The sequence below is a fragment of the Diabrotica undecimpunctata genome, chromosome 6 (assembly GCF_040954645.1).
Source record: "Diabrotica undecimpunctata isolate CICGRU chromosome 6, icDiaUnde3, whole genome shotgun sequence".
NCBI lineage: Eukaryota > Metazoa > Arthropoda > Insecta > Coleoptera > Chrysomelidae > Diabrotica > Diabrotica undecimpunctata.
The window spans coordinates 72,056,219-72,081,129 of record NC_092808.1 but is presented as its reverse complement, the minus strand read 5'-3'; the positions used below and the strand labels follow the sequence as shown (position 1 = coordinate 72,081,129).

The 24,911-nt window shown below is 34.8% G+C and overlaps 1 protein-coding gene across 1 annotated transcript; it reads left to right on the top strand.

Annotated features, from left to right (window-relative positions):
* Positions 1 to 1,326: 1,326 nt before the first annotated feature.
* On the top strand, positions 1,327 to 21,134 carry LOC140444424 (uncharacterized). The gene is made up of 7 exons (XM_072536177.1): positions 1,327 to 1,483; positions 7,653 to 7,964; positions 8,049 to 8,507; positions 9,069 to 9,410; positions 9,572 to 10,122; positions 10,254 to 10,650; positions 20,953 to 21,134. Exons 1-7 carry the CDS (start codon positions 1,327 to 1,329, stop codon positions 21,132 to 21,134), a joined length of 2,400 nt encoding a protein of 799 aa, XP_072392278.1.
* Positions 21,135 to 24,911: the final 3,777 nt, after the last annotated feature.

Genomic DNA, 24,911 nt, shown 5'->3' with positions numbered 1-24,911 from the left:
TCTGCGGCAGAAATAAATTATTACAAATAAAGAAATATCTTTTAAATGAGACTATTTATAGAGGTTAACCTTTTTCTAGAAATAAAACAAAGTAATGTCAAAAAATAAAACTAGCTGTCACATGTCAATACTTAAAATTTAAAACTGAGAATAATTATGACAGCTATGTTCACGCCCTAACAAATATAATTTTAATTATCACAAATTTTTAAATTTTAAGGAAAGGAATTAAAAAAAAAATATCTATCTTCATTTTAAAAATTCAAACAAAAAAGTTACCTGAGTTTCACTAAAATTTCTTTACAATAAATTTCTTGTAACTGGACTTCACTGGACTTTAGAGTTTCTGGGAGAACTGGAGTTAGATTTACCGCCACACGAACAAATTCGTCTCCAAACTGCGATAGGACAAGACAAAATTAAGATTGAAAGTTGGGGCACTGAAACACAAACCTTGGATTGGGTTTCTTAAAAAACAGGAAACTGAAACATGTTGTCATCCTTTCAAATTGTTGCAGGCGATACAAATCTCTTAGATACTTAAAAATAGAAATAGTGATTACTCTTTTAAAACTGACATATTACATAGAGTGTAATTCACTATTTCTTTGACAAATTTGCCGGTTTCTTGAACGACTCGATTAAACACGACTGCTTTCATCGCCCATCTTTTCAAATATCACTTTAACTGTAACTATTAACTGCCACAATACACTACATCTTTTCCAAGAAAAGGGACGAAAAACCAGAAAACATTACAAATTTGACATTAAATTTATACAAACGCTGAAGCATACCGCTCTTTAGAATGTCTCAGCGAGAGTGTCGCAATTATCTTTCCGGCAAAACTTTCTCAGCGATCTGAATGAATGTTTGTTTGAAACACAGTATGAGCGGCTTAAATCAAAGAAAAATATCAAAGAATATGCGTCCGTGATATAAACAAACTTCAAATGTTTTTATATCAACTCAACGACGCAAAGAGGATTGAAAATAATTTTTGGTATTTTAACACATACGAGGGGATTTCAATATATACCAAGGAATTTACAAATGCTACAATATCCCCACGTAAGAGCGAAAACTGGACAAACAGGAAAAGTTTTTGTTTAGGACAAACAATATTCAGGTTGGAACAACATTAGCATTTTCTAGCTATTCAGGGAATCAAACAAAGTAACAAAAAACAAACAAAAATCATAATCAAAAACTACTTGTGATAACTGTCTATGGTACTAACATAATTATATTCAAAATTAAAATTGGATGCTCGACTTGATAAATCGGCACCAGGTACAGTTCTTTGGCTTTTAAGCACAACGACCAATGGCAGATTTCTACAAACATGGCTCTAGCCTAACCAAAAATATGGAACAGACCAGTGTTAAAGTTTCTGAAAGCGAAAAGAGGGGTGCTTCCAGCTTAACAAAGGCGAATTGCCAACAACACAGCTTAAACAAGCTTTGCTATGGTTATTCACTAGGTAGATAACCAAATTAGTATCCACAATAATAACACAGTTGACTATGATAGTCAAACAATGATTTTTCAACCACTGGTTGAAAATCAAACTACACAAACAGAGGGGATGGCCAATAGTTCCATAGAAATGTTTTCCGGGATCCATCACAGCGAAAAATTTCCTAATAGGAAACTCCAAAAGGAGAAAAGAAGAAAATAAATTTAAAACGTTAATACACAATCTTGGAAAAAAAGAAAAAAAAGAGGCACATGGCATACTAGCCAAAATCGATAAACAAACAGTTCAGTCTCAAACTAATATCTCCAAAAGAAACAAAAAGAAATCGTAACAGTCTTCCAAAGAAACAAAAAAGTTACGACCACACTCCAAAAGAACAGAAACATTATTACAGACTTCCAAAGGGCCAAAAAAATACTACAGTCCATCGTAATTAATGAAACTTCTAACAGGGTACACAAATTTCAAACTTGATGGCAGGAAGGGTAAAGAAGAAGAATATATATACACAAGGCAAAAACTAATGCTTACCTTCCTAAGAAGCTCAACAGGTCACCTGGTAGAAGAGTCCAAAACTCATCGCCCTAACCGTTCCTCTCGTGATAATTAATAAGGTCAAAGACATAGTCTGGGAGGGGAATAAAAGGGCACCATCAAGAAATAAATTTTATTATATCAGTGATCATATATGAATCCAACATATTCGTCATACAAATCACAAGGAAAAGTTTATCATTCTTCAACAGGACTCGAACAGGATCACAACAATATAAGACTTTGAATTCTTTAGTGGGTGATTTAACAACAGTACTAGAACTAGTTCAGATTTCACAAACGTGGTCTCACAGTCGACATACAAAATATTTTCACGATAAGCGGCGGCCAGATACTTTCACCTCAACATATCAAAGCGTCACAATGAACAATGCAAGTGTTTGTACCTCCGCTTCTGCCAAATCATGAACACTACTTCATAAACACCACAACACATAGGAATGCTACTGAGACTTAACCAGTAGTCTTATATCAACACATAGAAAGGCCTAACCCTTCCATTCACGAACGTGGTCTTATAGTCGACATACAAAACATTTTCACGATAAGCGGCGGCCAGGTACTTTCACCTCAGCATATGAAAGCGTCAAAATGGACAATGCAAGTGTTTGTACCTCCACTTCTGCCAAATCATGAACATCGCATCACAAACACCACAACACATAGAAAAGCTACTGAAACTTAACAAGTAGTCTTACATTAACACAGAAAAGCTTAACCCTTCCATTTGGTCTAATAACTGTATTAGAAGACCATAACAATATCAAACTCACAAACAGAAATATCCAAGGATACACAAATCCAAGTCACGTGCCTGTACGTCCTACATGATTTTTCAAAAACACAATGCTCAAATCACAAACTAATACATTCAGTACCATCAACATACCTCTACTACAACATCTGACTACACAGAGACACAGAAAGACGCAAAACTAACAGACAGAAGAAATATAACAATACTTTCGCTTTGTCACTAACAAATCGGCCTTAGCCATAGACAAAACGAAGGCGTATCATTATTTCCTCCTACTTATAACACAAAAAAAGGACCAGGGAAAAACACGGAAAAAAAACACACTGCAAAATACAAAACATTTTCGGGAATTAAAAAATTTTCCTTAAAGTACCCGTATTAAAACGTATATAAAACATCATTTAAAATTCATATTTAAATATTCAATCTCAAAATATTTGGCTTCATTTCCAAAAGATATAAATGATATTATACAAAAATTAGTACATTAAATAAAAAAAAAACAACAATGTATATTATGTTAATATACAACAAAACATATTATGTTAATATCCAACAATATATAATACATATACAATACATAAACAAACACTGTTAATGAGACACTGGGAACTATCTGAAAGAGGGTTTCATATAAATGAAAGAAAAATAGGGAAAATTTGAAAAAAATAAATGGCTAGGGGAAAGGAAATCTATCTTGCTTTGGTAAGACTACTTGTAGGAGTAATCAGATTCTAAAACAAGCCAGCCACGTTGGACGCTAAATTGTAAACACATATGTGAGAAACGAATTGTTTTGGAAAAAAATTAAGACATTAAAAATTTAAATTGTCTCATTACAAACAGTTACAAAAATAAATGGCACAAAATACTATATAGATAATTAAAGAGATAAATACCAAAATAATAAAGAAACACTATGTTCTATTAGTTAACAACATCCGTTTACAAGTGGGAGGTACTACAAAATTACAATAAATTGTTATTGGGCTATAATGTGTGGCAGAAATAAATTATTACAAATTAAGAAATATCTTTTAGATGAGACTATTACTTACTTACTCCGTGGCGTTACAACCCTTCGTTGGTGTAAGCCGACTCGACAAAATGCCTCCAACCATGCGAGCAACAAATAAGACTATTCATAGAGGTTAACCTTTTTCTAGAAACAAAAGAAACTAATGTCAAAGAATAAAACTAGCTATCAGATGTCAATAATTAAAATTTAAAACTGAGAATAATTATGCCAGCTATGGCCCCCGCCCTAACACATATAATTTTAATTATTACAAATTCTTAAATTATCATGAAAACAAATATTAACAAAAAATTTCTATCTTCAATTTAAAAATATAAACAAAAAAGTTACCTGCGTTTCACTAAAATTTCTTTACTTTAAATTTCTTGTAACTGGACTTCACTGGACTTTAGAATTTCTGGGAGAACTGGAGTTAGATTCACCGACACATTAACAAATTCATCTCCAAACTGCGATAGGACAAGACAAAATTGAGATTAAAAGTTGGGGCACTAGAACACAAATCTTGAACTGAGCTTCTTAAAAAACAGGAAACTGGAAAATATTGTTATCCTTCAAAATTGTTGCAGGCAACACAAATCTCTTAGATACTTAGAAAAATAGAAATAGTGATTACTCTTTTAAAACTGACATATCACACAGAGTATAATTCACTATTTCTTCCACAAATTTGCCGGTTACTTGACCGACTTAATTAAATACGAATGCTTCCATCGCCCATCTTTTCAAATCTTACTTTAACTGGAACTATTAACTGCCACAATATACTACATATTTTCCATGAAAAGGGACAAAAAACAAGAAGACATTACAAATTTGACGTAAAATTTAGACAAACGCTGAAGCAATCCGCTCTTGAGAACGCCTCAGCGAGAGTGTCACAATTATCTTTCCGGCAAAACTTTCTCACCGATCTAAATGGATGTTTGTTTAAAACGCAGTATGGAGCGGCTTAAATCAAAGAAAAATATCAAAGAGCATGCGTCCGTGATATAAACATACTTAAAATGTTTTTATAATAACTCAGCGACGCAAAGGGGATTGAAAATACTTTATGGTATCTTAACACATACGTGGAGATTGCAATATATACTAAGGAATTTACAAATGCTACAATATTGATACTTAAAGTTAAGTTGCAGATAATCTTCCTAAGGCTGTTGAAAGAGATTCTGGCTTTTTAATACGAGTTTTTATTTCGTAGCTGTGATCCCAAGAATCCTTAATATTGCAGCCCAAATAGTATATTTTTTCCACTCTTTTCAACGGTGTATCGTTAATTGAAATTTGAGCGTTTATGCCGGTGTTCTTACTAATGATCATTATTTTTGTCTTCTTGCAATTTAGTTTGACGCCGTATTTGTTACATACTTTTACAATGTTATCCAATCATCCTTTGGACTCAGTGCACACTATCTGCCAGCAACACTGTATCGTCTGCATATATAATGTTGTTTAGCAGTTGGTCTATTACAGCAATCCCATAGTCTGATTCGTCCAAGGCCTCTCTAAAAATGTTTTCAGAGTATATTTCCAAATAATGCCGGTGACAATGTCCAACCCTGTTTAACTCCTTTTTCAACTGTGAAGATCTTGGATAGTTTATTTTCTAATCGTACTGTTGGAGATATAAGTTTGAGATCAGTGTTATATCCTTACCATCGTTTCCCATGTGGGAATTTATCAAATACTCTCTCGAAATTAATAAAACATGTATACACATCGCAGTTGACATCCCTGGCTCTCTGTATTAGAACTTGCAAACTAAAAAGTGCTTCCCTAGTTCCGAGTCCTGCTCTGAATCCAAATTGAACTTCACTTAGGTGTTCTTCCAATTTGGTGTATATGCGCAAGGGAATGATAGTAAAGAGTATTTTAAGTACACTAGTTATATCTGTTTCCAGATATCTAAACCTTGCTTCCTGCTTTATTATTTTTTCATCAATTTCGATTTTATATCGTAGTGGGTATTTAGATGTTGTCATATATTTGGTTTTTTCTGCTGATATTATCATGTTGTATTTCTTGGCTGTTGTATTAAAGATTTGTGTTAATTTTTGGAGCTCGTCTTTTGTCTCGGCGATTAATGCGGCGTCATCTGCATAACATAATATTTGTATTTCGTTGTTCCCCATTCTGTAGCCATGACCTTTGCGTACGGCTTGTATTATTTCGTCCATTATTATATTAAAGAGAAGTGGGCTTAACGTGTCACCCTGTCTGACTCCGATTTGCAACGGTATACACTGTTAGTTTAGATAGTTAGTTAGTTTCACATTTATCTTTGCCTGTATTTGATTATGGAAGTAGATGTTTTCAATGGTTTGTATAATATTGATTGGTATGTTTCTTTTATACAGTAGGTGTAAGACATCTTCGACTTGGATGCGATCGCAAGAGTTTGTCAGGTCTATAAAACATAGATATGCTGGTTTATTGTACTCTATGGCCTTTTTTGTGATTTGTCTTACAACAAATACACGTCTACGCAGGATCTTTTGAATCTGAATCCTTGTTGCTCATCTGATCAAGTTGTTAGTATATTGATTTGGTTGGTTAGGACTTTTGTGATAAGCTTAAGTGCGGTGTTCAGTAGATTTATACCTCTATAATTTTTGGAGCTTTCTTTATCTCCTCTGTTGAACATTAGTATCATTATACTGTTTCTCCATGCGTCTGGTATCTTACAGTGCAATATTAGTTTTTGTATAAGTTTTGTCATCTCTAGGATTATACTTTCTCCTTCGTGTTTTAGAAGCTCGTTGGTTATTCCGTCTGGTCCTGGTGACTTTCTATTTTTGAGTGAATTAGTGGCTATTTCTACTTCCTGACAACTGATTTCTATTTCGTGTCTTAATTCAGGTATGATATTGTGTTGATTATTATTTTCCTTTACTTTAAATAGTTCCGTTAGGTATCTTTCTCATTCGTTTGCTGGTATGTTATTGTATTCCTTCAATTCGGCCATTTCTTTCCGTTGGTTTCTTATGAATCTCCATATTTGATTTTGTGAACTGTAGAAGTCGCTTTCCATCCTTTTTGTAAACTGTTCCCAGTATTTATTTTTTGTTCTTCTTACCAACTGCTTTGTTTCATTTCGTATTCTTCTATAGGTGTCTCGGGATTCTCGGGTATTTAATGTTTTGTACTTTGCGTACGCCTCTGGTTTCTCTTTACATTTCTCTTTTATTTCTTTTCTGAATCATGGTGTATTGTTGATGTTTATTTTGTTCAGTATGACTTTGCGTTTTTCTAGAGGTTCTGTTGCTGTTTCTTCAATATTGTTTTTAATTTTCTCCCAGCTCGCGTTTATATCTTTGATGTCGTCTATTTGTTTCAGCTGTATCTTCTGTGCTGGCCTCCTTTGGTACATTTCTCTTGTAGAGTCGTTCTACAGTGATTCTACATTAAATTTTTCCTCTGAGATTTCTTGTAGAAAATGTTTTGGTGCTATTTTCATTCTTATCTTTGCTAGTACTAGTTTATGTTCACTCCGTGCGTCTGCTGAGTTTAAAGTTCGGATATCTAAAATTTGCTTTGGTTGGATTTTTCTGTTAGTGACTGTAGTATATTATAATAGAGAAAAGAAGAAGAAAGTCATAACACATGTCATGTCAATTGTCTATAAATAAAAATGTAAACAGTTTTATATCACTTTTATATTGGGAATCATATTTTGACTGTTAGTTAAAAATATAAGTTATATAAAACCATGTCTAATCCTTTATATTCTTCCCTCACATCACACTAATTTGGCGACGAGGTAAATGGTGAAGTGATTGTGTATATTTTAAGGATTTCGTTTATGTACATATTTTTAGTGCATGTAGACATTGCTAAAAATGCCAAAGAATGGAAGCGATATCCAGGCCGGGTAGCCATGTGGATCACGATCACAGTACCATTAGGTGAACATGCTGGTAGATTCAACGCTCCAACTGTTGATGAGGTTGCTGTTATCATGGTTGGTGATCCAGTTGACAAAAGATCTATAAAAATTACACGGCGAGACAACACTCTCAGTACGATTTCGGATCTACACCGTTCATATGACGCACTACAATATCCATTGATATTTTGGGAAGGACAAGATGAATATCACCTTAATATCAAACAGTATGATCCAAATACCGGTAAATTTGACAATTATCTATTTACTTTCTTACTGTATGTATAGATTTTAATTTCGTATTGCATTTTATTTTTTATTTTTTTAGGTGATTATAGAAATAATAAAGTTAGCTCAATGAAATACTACGCACACCGAATAATGGTTACGCAACATCAAGACAATTATATCCTTCGATATCGTCAGCTGTTCCATCAATACATTGTTGATATGTATGCTAAGGTCGAAAGCGAACGCTTGCGATTCCTTCGATTCAACCAGGCAAAACTACGATCGGAAGAATATATTCACTTACGAGATGCTGTTGCTGGAAACATAGATGGAAATTTAAATCCCAATGACATCGGTAATGCTTTCATTTTACCTTCAAGCTACATCGGCAGTCCACGGAACATGCAGGAATACATACAAGATGCGATGACTTACGTACGTCATTACGGCCGACCGGATTTATTTATTACATTCACATGTAATTCGAATTGGGAAGAGATACAAACTTTACTATTGCCAGGACAACAAGCCATTCATCGTTATGATTTAACTGCACGTGTGTTTAAACAAAAATTGAAATCCTTAATTTGTTTTATTGTTAAATATAAAATTTTTGGTATCACACGTTGTTGGCTGTATACGATAGAGTGGCAAAAGCGAGGTTTGCCTCATGCCCACATTTTGGTTTGGCTTAAAGATAGAATCCGTCCTGAAGAAATCGATCAAATAATTTCAGCCGAAATTCCAGACCCATTAATTGATCAAGAATTATTTGATATTGTCACCAAACACATGATCCATGGGCCATGCGGTGCTTTCAACATGACGTCACCGTGCATGGAAAATGGAAAATGTAAAAAAAACTTCCCAAAGCCGCATACGAATGACACGATCACGGATATTGATGGTTATCCAATGTATCGCCGCAGAAGTACTGAGAATGGTGGCCACACATTTACAATGCGACTGCCGAACTTTCCAAATCAAGTTTAATTTGATAATCAGTGGGTGGTACCATACTCACCACTACTTTCAAAAACTTACAAAGCTCATATCAATGTTGAGCTTTGCAGTTCTGTTAAATCAATTAAGTATATTTGTAAATATGTAAACAAAGGCAGTCATTTGGCCATATTTGAAGTACAAAACATAAATAAAAATGACGAAATAGCACGATACCAAATGGGCAGATACATTAGCAGCAATGAAGCTATTTGGCATATTCTCAGCTTTCCCATCCACGAAAGAGATCCTGCTGTCCAACATCTGGCAATACATCTTGAAAACGGTCAACGTGTATACTTCACTGAAGAAAATGTTCTCCAAAGAGCGTTCGAAGCTCCGAAAACGACTCTAACTGAATTTTTTACATTGTGTCAAAAACCTGATGTTTTTGGCCAATTCGCGAAGATATTGGTGTTTGGTGATGTTCCACGTTATTTCACATGGAACAAATCCAGTAAAAAATGGAAAACCACATCCTTCCATTACAGGCATATTCAAAGCTAAGACATTGGGGAGACTTTACACGTTTACATCCAAAGCAACGTGAGTGCTTCTATTTACGTTTGTTATTGGTGAATGTTCCCAGACCAACGTCTTTTGAATTTTTACGAACAGTTAATGGTCGAGTATTCAATACATACCAGGATGCATGTCGTGAACTGCAATTGCTAGAAGACGATAACCATTGGGACTTAACGCTTGCTGATGCTGCGTTGACATCAACACCGAATAACATTCGTCAGTTGTTTGCAATTATTTTGACGACATGTTATCCCTCGCAAGCACAAACTTTGTGGGAAAAATATAAAAATTGTATGACACAAGACATCTTGCACCGAATTAGACAAACAAATCAATGCCAAAACATAGATTATACACCAGAGATGTACAATGAAGCATTGGTCTTGATCGAGGATTTATGTGTTCTTATTTCAAATTTACCACTTAATCATTATGGTATGCCATCACCTAATCGTCCAGCCACCGACTTAGTCAATACCAATTTACAACGAGAAAATCAATATGACCATGGAAGTTTAGCAACAATTATCATGAACAGTGAACCATTACTGACAGCAGAACAAAAAATTATTTATGATCGGATTATGCTGGCTGTTGCTGCTGAACAAGGCGGTTTTTTTTCTTGGATGCACCCGGTGGAACCGGTAAGACATTTTTAATATCGTTGATTCTTGCCAAAAAACGGTCGCAACAAAAAATCGCATTAGCAGTAGCATCGTCAGGCATTGCGGCTACTTTACTGGATGGTGGGCGAACAGCACATTCAACATTCAAGCTGCCATTGGACGTTCGTAATAAACCAGATGCAATGTGTAACATCAAAAAGAATAATGGAATAGGTGCAGTGTTGCGGAAGAGTTCTATAATAATTTGGGATGAGTGCACAATGGCACACAAATATTCACTTGAAACATTAAACAGAACTATGCAAGATTTAAACAGCAATAATAAACTTTTCGGTGGTGCTATCTTACTTTTGTCTGGTGACTTCCGGCAGACCTTACCGGTTATACCTCGCTCTACTTTCGCGGATGAGATTAATGCATGTTTGAAACAATCATTCTTATGGCGAAGTGTTGAAACACTTCGATTGACCATAAATATGCGAGTACAATTGCAAAATGATCCATCAGCACAAATATTTTCCGAACAACTACTAGATATTGGGAACGGTAAAATAAAACTGCAACCAAATACGCAATGCATTAAACTACCAGACAATTTTTGCACTGTTGTTCAGGATAAAAATGAATTGATTCAGAGTATTTTTCCGGATATACAGAATAATTATTTGAATCATGAATGGCTTGGTCAACGGGCGATTTTGGCAGCCAAAAACGTTGATGTTGACGAAATTAACTTCCAGATACAACAGTTGTTACCAGGTGATCTGATGTTTTTTTAAATCAATCGATACTGTTGTTGATGAAATTGAAAGTGTACATTTTCCGATTAAATTTTTAAATTCATTAGATATCCCTGGAATGCCACCACATAATCTTCGATTAAAGATTGGTTCCCTATTATGCTCCTCCGTAATTTGAATCCACCTCAATTATGTAACGGTACGCGTTTGGTCATCAAAAAGATCACCGGAAACATTCTTGAAGCAACCATTTTGGCTGGGAAGTTTAAAGGAAAAGTGGTTCTGCTGCCACGTATTCCGATGATACTATCAGATTCTACCATATCTTTCAAAAGGCTACAGTTTCCAATTCGTTTAGTTTTCGCCATGTCTATAAATAAATCTCAAGGTCAAACAATGTCCATTTGTGGTTTAGATTTGGAAAATCCATGTTTTTCTCATGGGCAACTATATGTTGCGTGTTCACGTGTTGGGAAACCGTCGAATCTATTTGTGTTAGCTAAAGACAGGTTAACCAAAAACATTGTGACTGTCTGCCTTGCCTACCTCATTCATGAGTTTAAGCGTCACATGTTATTTACTGTATTATACTGTAATGTACTTATATTTGTTATAAAATTAAATGGAAATAATAAATCTGATAAATTTTTATTTTGTACCTATTGATTTCTGCTTAATATCAAGTGTAAGAACATTTTAATTAATTGTGTTCAACGTACTTCCCCTTCAAATCTCAATCCAGTGAATTTGTATACCAACATCAACATTTTCGTCTTTGTTCGTAAATAATTTCATTGTACTAAAGGGTTATAGTAGTAGAAAGTCAAATAAGGAGATCACCATATTTTTTTACAAATACCATCTGTGTGAAAAAGCATAGTGGACTCCGTGACTGATGTTCTCTTATTGTTCCTCTTAGATTGTTTACTATAATGTAATATAACAAAAACTTTAGCCACAGCTACGCGTGGCCGGGTCAGCTAGTATTCATATAAATTATAAATAAATATATTTATATAAATTAAAACCGCTCGTTTTATTGGTTAAACGCTATAGTTAGTGTCAGGGGGTGGGTAAAATATGTATTTAAAAATAAATTCAGCAGTGACTTTTAAAAAAGACCTTTGGACTTTTGAAAAGTATTGTTCGTCGGGAACATCCGCGCAGTTCGGTAGTGATATTTGTGAGAAAGAACATTTAAAAAGTACGTGTGTACCAAACCAAAGATGCAGCTTGCAGAACTATTAGTAAAACAATTACGTGAACAACTAGAAGAACGAGCGAAGACTACAACGGATCCAAGATGATCCTTCAAGAACGATTGAAGGATCTTCTGAACAGGAATGGAGATGACCCAGATACATTCCATTTTTAATCAGCAGAAAAAGCAGTTTTAATAAAAATAAATGATTAATTCGAAAATGTTTCTTAAATGATTGAAAAAACTTCTAGAAAAATTGACGAAAGATTCGATAAAACCTCTTAAATTATTAAAGAAGCAGCTAGACAAAACGATGAGAAATTCGAAAATGTTTCTGAAAGATTCGACGAAATATGTAGTCAGAACAATGAGAAATTTGAAGAAGTTCTAGAACATTCGATAAGGTAGAAGGAAGATAAAACGAATCGAATCGATTATCAAATCCAATCGATTATCAAATCGAATAGATTCTCGAATCAAATCAAACCGATTATCGAATCGAATCGAATGGATTATCTAATCAAATCGAATCGATTATCGAATCAAATGGAATAAAATCGATTACAAGATCAAATCGAATCGATTATAGAATCAAATATCAAATTGTATCGACAGATCACGAAAAAGCGAAAAGCGATCAGCGAAAAGGACGCAAACACAAATAATAAACTAATAAAAACGTAATTGCAGTGATAAAGTACGAAAAAACATATAAAAAGAAAATAGTGTAAAGGTAACCGCGATAAAAATAAACACATAAAAACAAAATAGTGAAAAGGTACCAGCAAAATAATAATACAAACATAAATAGTACTCACAGTAAGGACAAGCGCCGCGAATTAAATCATACACATAACTAAGGTGCGTAAATGTGACGGGACACTACACCTTAGAGCACCAATAGACACATAATCCAATTAGTGCAAAGACACTACCAACTTAGTTCTTAAGGTATTAGCTGTTTAGATTAGGATAGTAAATATTATATTAGGAATTAGAAATAGGAATTTAGGATCTGTAGGATTTACATTCTTTATTACATTACATTTATATTCTTTAATAAATTAATAAATCGGGGGGGGGGGGGGGCAGGGGGGTCCTATTTCGTCGCTAATTTTTGGAGTGCGGCGATGGAATGGGTTCTCTTGACAGGGCTTCGCAGATATTGTGTAGATACAGGTCGTATGCCGAAAGGTAGGAAGACCAGAGCCACGGCTGTGTTGTGCGTTCCTCATGGGACGGGCAAAACAGTCGGAGGCGCGAATATACCAGATTCATGTGCGGATATTCTACTTAAGAACTCCGGCGTAAACGCTGTAGAGCATAAAACAATAAAAAAAACCAAGAACCGAAAACTAACTAGGTACTACTTACAATTTAAACAAAAATTTCTAACGAACATGAGCAATTAACAAAGTGCTTACAAAAAAACTAGCGGAGCTATCCAGCGATGTGTTCCCAAGTTTCCCGAGTTTTAATCAGGGTACAGATACCTATATCTACTCTTGTACTTCTCACAGCGGATTCATCACCAATAGATATAACCGTCTACACCTATGGATTAGGTGCAATTACTATCTTCATTGAGATTAAGCCACAAAATAAGTTTAAAATAGGTTTATTTTTGACGTTTCAATTTCCACGAGGAAATCGTTTTCAAAATACGAATATTAATAAATTAAACAATTTTTGTTTTTTTTCAACAAAAAAATTGAATGTGTATTGGAGTGGGAGTGATAAAGTGGGGTGTATCTAGAAATACGAATTTAATATTCTTCCATTGCTGTTCCCATTTTAGCCTTTTTTTTATTAAGTTAAATATGTCCCTTAATCCCTTATTGCTGGGGTTCCCAACTAAATTTTTCCAAGGACCCCTTCATCAAGGTACTACAATGACGAGGACCCCTACTATTTCCTAAAGACCTAAACAAACCTAAAGTTACCTGAAAAGAGCCAAAATATGTGAAAACATAAATCAAACGAATGCTATTTAGGATTTATTTGTGAAAATACAGAGTACCTACATAAGTACATTATTAGTTTTAATTTTCACTCCTTAATTAATGAGATACGTTGAATTTAACCTTAGAATTCATTATTTATGTAATGTTAGGTACCAAACTTGAAACTTTCACTCTGAAATCCGACCGCATGTCAAACCGATTCCTATATTTGTTTTTCATAATGCACATGGAAGAAAATGCTTGCTCACACCGATAGGTTATTGCAAACGGAAGGATTTTTTTCATGGCCTTGTCTCCAAGTTCTTTGTAATCCTTGCGTGCTGTTGCTCAGAAGGCTGCTATTTTCTGGCCATTAAAAATGTCCTTCATCGTACCACAACTCGACAAATCCACAAGCTTATCTTGTTTTTCTTCTGTGAGGCCTTGGATTTGTTCAATTGCTTGACAGCTGAAAGGATTTCGAATCCAACCATCGTCAGGGTCAGGTTCAGAGAAGTATATCCTAAAAGTGGTGGCTAGGCTGCGTAGGTGCTCGGCTGCGTTGATCTTTATCGGGTGAGGTAAACTCTACTCTGCAGACTCAAAGAACTGTTTCAAATTAGGAAAGTTAGTGAACGACTCGTTGCCGCCTACAGCCGGCACTTTTTTACCATAGCACTGATCTTATCTTCAACTTTGAACATGTCTACATTTTTCCCTTGCGAACTTAAGTTTAATACATTCAAGTGTTCAAACACGACAGCTAAGTAGGCAGTTGAGCAAAGCTAAGAAAAGTCAGTGAGAACATCTGCGTACTTGGTGCCAAGAAGAAAAACACGAACTTCATCTCACGATCTTCAGTTCAAAAAATCTAGTCAATATCTTCCCTCGAGAGAGCCACCTTATTTCCATATAAATAAGAAGATATTCCTGCTCACTGCCAATCTCTTTGAACAACAAAGAAAATAAGCTGGATTACAGAGGTCGAGTTTTAATGTAGTTAACGATTTGAACTACTTTGTTAAGTATCTTCTGCAAAGGTTCAGGCAATGTTTTGGCTACCAAGGCTTCACGATGAATACAACAGTGTGTCCATTTCACCTCAGGATGAACGTGTGACGTCATGTTTATTGAAAAAATCATTCAATGCAGTAAAAATATCTGCTGCTGTTGTGTGAAGTAGTTCGCATGAAAAAAGAAAATCGTCCAATATCTGGTCCTCCCACAAAAATCGAACAAAACACAACATTATTGCTTTTTTTGATATGTCGGTGCTTTCGTCCAATTTAAGAGCAAGCATGTCGCTCATGCTAAGTCTGACCAGCAATGTATCTTCAATGTTATTGGCCATATCTGAAATTCGCCTTTGGGCAGTGTTGTTAGAGAGCGGAACAGTACTTATTATCTTAACAGCCGCATCACCCAACATTCTCTTGCATAGAATTATTGCTGATGGTAGTAGCAATTGTATTTTTGGTTTTTTCCACGTTTAGCGATCAGCTGAGATACCTCATAAGACGCAAGGGTTGCATTTTCATTTACATTTGCACCATTGTTTAGTAATGTTTTTACGAGATCGTTTAAGCTCTCCCAGTTTATTAGGTTTAAGACACTCCGACGAGTTGGGTTCAAGAGACATTGATAAGTTCGGTTCGAGAGTCATTGACTTTTTAACTTTAATATTGAATGCATTTTCTCCCTCTTCATCTGTAGGTCTATCCCGTTTTAACGATCCACATTTTAACCAACGGTACATAACGTATGCGTAATCTAACTTTCCGTGAAAAACAAAGCTTTAAAATGTTGCACAAAATCACACGTTTCAACACGGTCAGGGACCGCACTAGCAATGAACTAACTAACTTACTAATAATAGCCGGCTGACATCTCTGATAACACTAGTAGTAGTGCAGAACTTTTTAGAGCGGCAGTCAACAGAGTCCGCATAGCCATGATGATTTCCAACCTTCGATAGAAGATGGAACTTAAAGAAGAAGAAGACATCTCTGAAATGCGAGTTGGCTGTGTAACTGTAATGCAAAAATACAGCCGACAGCGACGCATTTTAACGGCATAAAGCGAAAGTAGGGTCCCATCTAGTTCCAGTGCCAGTGGTGGTGAAGAGTGGAGGCCGAATCTGTCTTACACGAAAACATTTTTTGTAGGTATATGAACAAAATTATAGTTCACAGTCTCAAATTTGATATATCTTTAAGTTTGCGTGATATATGTTATTAATTTTAAAGATTTAGAGAGAAAAACTTTGTTTTCTCTCTCCTAAAAAAAATTGCATAATGGACTTATATCGTTTTTCTCCCTGGCTCTTCATATATTTATTTTTATATCTTGCGGACCCCTCAGCCACACCTCGCGGACCCCCAGTGGTTCGCGGACTACCAGTTGGAAACCACTGCCTTATTGTATAAATATTGCAGAAGATTTTATTTTGTACTAGAGATACTTACTGATACTCTAGATACTTTCCAATCTAGAGTATCAGCTTTTTCATTTCCTGGTACACCTACGTAGCCTCTTACCCAAATAAATGTTATATTTAAATTTGCAATCATGTTTTAAAGCGAAGCTTCTATACTGGCATTGTACATATTACTTTTTTTTTCTATAGTAAAATCCTGAGATGAGCATCTCGGAACTAGCGAGTTACGATACATTAACCTCGATTGTCAGAGGTATTGCAGTCCAACAATCCAGCCGATCAGCAGCTTCGACACAAATTGCGACAGGTCGTCATCAATTAATTTATTATAAATACTGTAAATTGCTGTAACTCTGTTAGTTGTACCTTTAAAAGGGCCTTTTTAGAAAGTACCATTGGGAGTGATAACACTTAAGCGGCGCATTCAGTGGATTAGTGGGAGAGTCTCTAGAAGATTCTCTTCATTTTGAAATGTTTACCCACTACCTAACAAAAATCCAGGGAAAACTGCAGCCGTTTAACCCACGGATTCCAGGAAAATTGGCACAGAAACATATAAGAAAAGAAACTTGTATCAAAAAGGAATGCATCCAATCACCATCCTATACTTTTAAGCAGATTTTATCTTATTTATACTTCTAATATCATTTCGCAAGTATCATTCTTTAGAATTAGCGATTCTCTTTCAACAGTTTTTGAATATAACATTAAATCTAGTGAAAATATCAAATCAGAATAACATTTAGTTGACAATAATCATATTCCTGTCCACCAATTCGTTTGAAATACCTTCTATAATTATTACACCAGCATCCAGTTTAAACAACTCTAATATGGCATCCATTTTTTATGTAAATAAAGATCTTTCTATCGTACCAGAGTACAACGGCAATCGAAATGAACTTCACATTTTATGTCCATGCTTTAAACCATTTTTGGGATCGTACAAATCCCGAAAATTATACAGTTCCAGTTTATACTAAGTGTGCGTTCATAACGAGGCGCCGACCCTCGATCGGACCATAGGATGGTATTATATTATCATCGCCACGTAAAATAAATGGCATTATTTTAAATGCGAGCGTTCACTGTAAGTGCTATGCTCTAGGCGAGGATACCATGCGATGATCTCCGTAATGAACGCACCCTAAGTCATATCGGTATCCACACATCCATAAGGAAGAAGTACGTAAGCAGATCACTTCGATGCTCGATCAAGGAATCATCAGACCGCGGAGCACTCTAGTTCGCTCCCAAGGTCAAAAAACCCTCTTAATTACATACTAGTTCGCTCCTAAAACCATAACCCAGTTCGCTTCCGTGGTCAAGCGGATTAAGTATTTATCTATTAATTTTTATTAATTTATTTATCAAGTTCTAGGAAAATTAACACCAGGAAAATAGGTACTGTGACTTTTGTATTTTATATTAGAGTTTATATCAAATATTGGTAGTTACATATTTATATAAATATAGTGATAAGCGCGCTAATAACCGGCAAAATAACGCAAACGATGGAAAACATAGAAGTTGTAAGATAAAAGAGATGAAACTAGCAGAGATGAGAAATTTAGCGATAGAAACCTATAAATTTACATTATATTCACTGTTTTCCACCGTTAGACGTATCAGAGGACCATGTTAACTAAAACTGTCACTGTCACAGCGGTAGTTTCCAAACTCTTACGTCTAAAATTGGGAAACAATAAATGAAGCCTATCGCTAAACTTCCCATCTCCACTAGTTTAATTTCTATTTATCTCACAACTTAATATGTTTTCCATCTTTTGCGTTATTTTGCCGGTTATTAGCGCGCTCATTACTGTTATGTATTTTGAAAAATGTTATTGATTGATTTAGAAATTTTGAATTGTTTTTAAAAATTACTGAAATAATTTTTGTGCCTATTCTAAAATATAGGTATAATAAGAAAGCAATACAAGTGTAATATGATATAATAACTATATTAATTAACTAACATAATATGGGATAAAATCTAATAATTTTGTTTTGCTTTAATTCCGCTATTTTGTGATCAACAAATTTTTGACGCTCTAGAAGTACTTTTCGGTACACTTTTTTTGGTTTCACAGAACTTCGTATTTTTATATAAGTGTCAATTTGAATATCTTTTAAAACTTTGAAAAATTTAAATACATTAGGGTGCGGATTGTAAAATAACGAATTAAATTTAGAATGGAAACTTTCACAGGCATTAGTTGTACGCTCAAGTGATGAACTGTTTTCCGCCCACATCTCAGGAGGAAAGTCTGCCTCTTCAGAAATATAGTTGTCCACCAAGTAGTCAGCTCACCTTCTTCTAATGGATCTAGGAAAGGTAGACCAAACTTAAATTTAAGGTATTGTCCGACTTCATTGTCGTTTGAATACTCAGTAGCCAGACCAACTTTTTGAATTTTTCTCCACCATGATTGTCCGAGATGAAACCTACATCCTTTTATTAGATGGAACCACTTCACTTACAGCTGCATTGATCGCTTTTTCCAAATCAGCATACACAACCTTGGGACTAAAATTTAAGTTCAATTTTTGACACTTCATCTTTAAACCATTTAAGGCAGTCATATATGAGTTTGTTAACTTTTTTGAAAGCAAAAAGAATGCCAACGGCACATAGTGTCCATTTAGAGTCAGTGAACTGTAAATAGTTGAATAAAAAATTTAGTGCAGTATTTAAAAGTTCCATCAACATGAATTGTTTCTAATTTACTTAAAAATGTTAAGTTAGATACACAAGAAAAAGAATTTTTTTACCGGATTGTTTCTTAATAAAAATTGTTCTTTTTGGTTGGTTGTCACTTCCACGGAGTTTAACGAGTCATGTACTTCTTGTGCGCACTTCGGAATTTTGGGAATAACTTGTATTCTGCCATTATAAATATTTTTTCTAATCAAATGTACATCTTCCACAGTAAGACTTTTAGTGCCTGTTTGTTTAATTTCACTGTGTATCAACTTCAATGGTTTTTCACAGAAATCATCCATTGCCTTCCGCTTAACACTATTACTTAATTTTTGCCAGTTTAACGCTGTTTTTAATAAACTTTCATGGGTATGATTATGACTACATTTGACTACACTGTTACAAATATTTAAAGTTTTAACAAATGCTTTGCAACTTCTTTCTACACACTGCCAACGTTTAATATTATTAGCAAGCATTTTATGGAAGTTATACTTGTAATTGTCATTAACTAACATTGACTTGCCCTTTTCACTTAACATTTCACTTACTTCAGATTTCTCCATCATGAACTAAGAGTAGGTAGTAAAAGGTATAACGACATTCAAACTGGAACTAAAGTAATAATGTTAAGATTCGCACCACCCCTATTTCTTATCATAAAATTTCAGGTAGACTACTAATTACCTACCAATCTTTTCAAAGAAATATATCAATTGCAACTTCTGATACGGAAAAACCCAATCAAATATTGAAACAAGATTGGGAAGAACCCAATCAAATATGAGCTCAACATCATAATACTTTAGTGATATTATCGTTATAATTTTAATATTTTTTTCAGTAAGAAGTAGTGTTATATAGTAGCATTGTTTAAAAAAGACTCATTCTTTTATCGTTTCCTTCTACATTTGCATGTGATCGAGGTATTTAATTTTGGTTGTTTGTATTGTGGTTAACAACTCTTTTCCTTTTTACATTCTTAATAAAACATTCTGGTTAGTAACGTGGTCGGTATAGAATATCTTTGGGATTCTACAATAAAGACACATTTCGAAAGCCACAATTTTCTTATCAATCAACCTGGTCATCCCCAATATTGGTCATTCCAAAGAAACCAGACGCTGCAGGAAAAATTAAATGGTGGGAAAACTGTCGATGACCGATATTCAATTCCAAATATAGCCGACATTATGGACAAACTAGAACGCCGCCAACACTTTTTCACCCTAGATCTAACCAGCGGATTCCATCAAATCGAAATGGCCGAAGAATATATCCAAAAGACTGCATTTAACTTTGAACATGTCCACAATCTACCTACCTGAGAATGCCATTCGGGCTAAAAAATGCAAACAAAAAATGAACGTAATAAAAGGACTTATAGGAGAAATATGTCTAGTCTACATAGACGACATTATTGTATTTTCAACCTCTCTTCAAGAACATATGGTAAATCTTAAGAAGATTTTTGAGAGATTACTAGAAACAAGATTTAAAATAAAAGTTGACAAAAAATGTAAATTTCTTAAGAACGAAGTCGATTTTCTAGCATATGTCGTAACCTGCGAGGGAATAAAACAAAACCCGACTAAGATTAGAGCTATCATAGACTATCCTATACCAAAAACAGTAAAAAAAATTGAGGATTTTTAGGATTACTTGGTTACTATAGTAAATTCGTAAAGGACTTTGCCAAAATTACAAAACCATTTACCACATCTCTTAAAAAGGATGAAAAATTTAACACACTGAAGAATTCTTAAACTGTATTAAAACCTGGAAAAGCTTATTGGTTAATGAACCACTTCTACAATATCCAGACTTCACCAAACCCTTCAAACTTACGACTGATGCAAGCAACTTCGCTATAGAAACCATCCTATCACAGAGTCCAATAGGAAACGATAAACCCATCGCCTATGCATCCAGAACTTTAAATGAAACTGAACTAAAATATTCGACTATCGAAAAGGAGATGTTAGAAATTACGTGGGCTACTTAATACTTCCGCCCATAGCTTTTCGGACGAAAATTCAAAATTTTATCCGACCATCGACCACTACAATGGCTATTTTTGCTTAAAGACCCAAACTCAAAGCTTGTCAGATGAGGATTAAAGTTAGAGGAACTTGACTACAAAGTAATATATAAAAAACAAATCCAACACCAGTACAGATGCATTATTCCGTGTCTAAATTCACACAAAAGAATTAAATAGTGTAGAAATATTTGGAATCATGAGGCTAAAATCCCGAACACATTTTCCACTATTCTCCGGGCTCTGCAGATTCGATAGTTATAAATTCTCTTGGCATGATCTAGTTGTCGTTGTGGATAAGGTTTCAGGAAATCAGGTCTTAAAGCAAAAGTTTCATCGCCAATATCAATATCAATACCAATACCATCGTGGTATATTCAAAGTGCCTTCATCCAATCGCTTGTAAAATTCTGTTTTCTTTAAAACTCCTCCATCTGAAATGCGGCCGTTCGTGCCTACATCTACATATATAAATTCGTAGTCAGCATTGACAATTGCCATAAGGACAATGCTATGGAAGCCTTTGTAATTAAAAAAATGCGAGCCAGCGCCAGGAAGTGGAACTATTTTGATATGTTTACCATCTACTGCACCGAGGCAGTTTGGGAACTGCCACTTGTTTTTGAATTGCTCAGCTATCATTTTCATTTCTTCTACATTTTTAGGGAACTGAAATAAGAGAAAAGAGTACATAAATAAATGTTTTTTTTTTATTACAGATATCTAGTCCGTCCCAATCGGTGAATTCACTGCCTGATTCTCTGCCTCCAACTCCATCCACATCACTTGATACATCCTCATTTTCTCGAAAATGAAAAGAATATAATACAACTAGGATATTTAGTTTAATTAGTCAAAGACTAAGTGAAAAAGATGATGAGTTTGATATTTTTGGAAAAAATGTTAGTAGTAAATTAAAGACTATGACGACTCAACAAAAAATTTTGGCGCAGAAATTAATAAATGATATAATTTTTTATAGACAAATGGAGCAGCTCTCTTTGAATTCTCAAGTTGACGTGCAATCTGTAAGTACGACCACACTCACCACAACTTCACACCACACCAGGATTCCAATACACAACAACTTCAGCCACAAGCATCAAACTCATTGCAGTATTATGTTACAAATTTTTCAGTTTGATTTTATATTTATTATATTTTTATATATGTTTATATATTTGTGTTTTTTTTGGTATTATTGAAAAAGTTGTCAGTTAGGTTTAGTTATTTTTTACTGTAGGTACTAAAAATAATCAGTATAAAAATCAATATCTTACCTTCATATATTCGTTTTTTAATGCTGTGTAAAAAGCTCTGTAAGTTTCCGGAATAACTCTTCCCAAAGTTTACCTGGATATTAAAGTAGAATACTGTAAACTGGTTTGGAATTTACCTTTTGATAAGTATCTCAGTGTAGCAGTCAAACGTTCATGAGGAGAAATAGCGTCTCGCATTATTGTGCTTTTTTTCTGAATTATAGGTGCCACTAACGACAACAATTCTTTATACAAATCCTCAGACATTCTCAGATAATTTCTGTAATCTAGTGGTTCTGCTGACAATTCACTGATCAAATGGGTACGCGACAACCGCTGCCTTTTTTCGATCCAACTTTTAACCCAACGTCTAGGGCGTCTCCGCTTTTTTGTTGTAATTTCGTAGTATGCTATAGTGAGGTAACATAAAACTTCACTTTCAGTTGAATACGACATGTTAGCTGTGGACGGTTGACAACGACTGTTTTGCTCGCTAGTCGATCAGCACCAACGAGCCGCGAGTAAAACCGTCGTTCTTACAACCGCGGTATTATGGCTCGCACGTCGATCACCCACATTAGATTAATCATTCCAGTTCCTTAAGCGACCTAGAAGAATTTCTAACCGACCGAGCCGAAGAGTCTCAACAATTCGAGCCATTGTATTCGAGAATGATAAACTGTACATACTGTACTTATATTCTACAAGAAACTTTTAAAAATTTCACATTCCATCTTGTCAAATGCAACAGCCTCCTAGAAAATATAAACAGCATAGAGAGACAAAAAGAAATTATAGAGAACTACCATCAAGGGAAGACTAACCACAGAAGAATTAACAAAACCGAAGTTCAAATAAGAAAACGCTACTACTGGCCTACGCTAAAAAAATATATCGAAGAAGTTATCAACCTTTGTGATACGTGCCAACCTAACAAGTATGACAGAAATCCAATTAAGCCGAAATTTATTGTGACACCTACTCGAACAAAACCATTAGAAATCATTCATATAGACACATTCCAAGCTAATGGACAAACATGTCTTACAATAATTGATGCATTCTCGAAATATGGCCAAGCATATCCCATAGAAGGATTCAACGCAATATATGTCCTTAATACTGTTACGAACATACTTTTGGCATGGCCCAGGTAACGGTTGCATTGCATCTCTAATACTCTCGAAAGTTCGCGGCGTATCGAGTGCGAGAGAGAATAACCGGTCACGTAGGTGAATTAGAGGTGGGACAACGCCAGAATATTCTCGATACAGTAACTGTGGTATATATAGGTAACAATGTTAGAAGTAGAGTTAGTCGTTAAGATACTACCGAACTGTAAAGTTATAAATAAATATATGTATATAAATTCGAACCGCTCGTTTTATTTAATCTCGCTACAGTTGGTGTCCGGTGTGAGATTTGCAAATAAATTCAGCAGTGATTTTTAAAAAAGACTTTTGAACTTTTGAAAAGTATTATTCGTCGGGAACATCCGCGTAGTGATCTTTATATAAAAGAACATTTAAAAAGTACGTGTGTGCCTGACCAAAGATGCTGCTAGTAGAACTTTCAGTAAAACAGTTGCGTGAGCAACAAGAATAACGCGATGAAGACTGCAGTGGGTCCAAGAAGACACTCCAAGAACGACTAAAGACTGTTCTCAACAAGAATGGAGAAGACCCAGAGACATTCCAGTTCCAGTCAGCAGACGAAGCCGTTTTAACTAAAATAATTGATGGAAAATTCGAGAATGTTTCCAAAAGATTCGATGAAACGTCGCAAATGATAGAAGAATCTTCTAAAAAAAATGATGAAAGATTCAATGAAACGTCTCAAATGATAGAAGAATCTTCTAAAAAAAATGATGATAAATTCGAGAATGTTTCCAAAAGATTCGATGAAACGTCTCAAATGATAGAAGAATCTTCTAAAAAAAATGATGATAAATTCGAGAACGTTTCCAAAAGATTCGATGAAACGTCTCAAATTATTAAAGAAGCAGCTAAACAAAACGAAGAGAAATTCGAAAATGTTGCTAGAAGATTCGACGAGACTTCTCAAATAATTAAAGAAGTATGTAATCAAAACAATGAGAAATTTGAAGAAGTCTCAAGAACATTTGATAAAGTAGAAGAGAAGATCAAACAATTAGAGAGCATGATAACCAATACAAAAGTGCTACCACCAGTTAATGCAGTAGCCTTAGATCCGGTAGTGAAAGAAGAATTACCTAGAGACGAAACGACACATAATATGAGATTCAAATTGCCACCATTTGATGGAAAGTCTTCTTGGTCCATATACCTTAGACAATTTGAAGCTATTGCGACAGCCAATCATTGGACAGAACAAGAAAAAGCTGTTTCCTTGACTGCTGCTTTACGAGGTGATGCTGCAGATATCCTAAGATCGATTCCTAAGGGTCAAGAAAAATGTTACCAGACCTTGTTCACTCGACTAGACAAACGTTACGGAGATG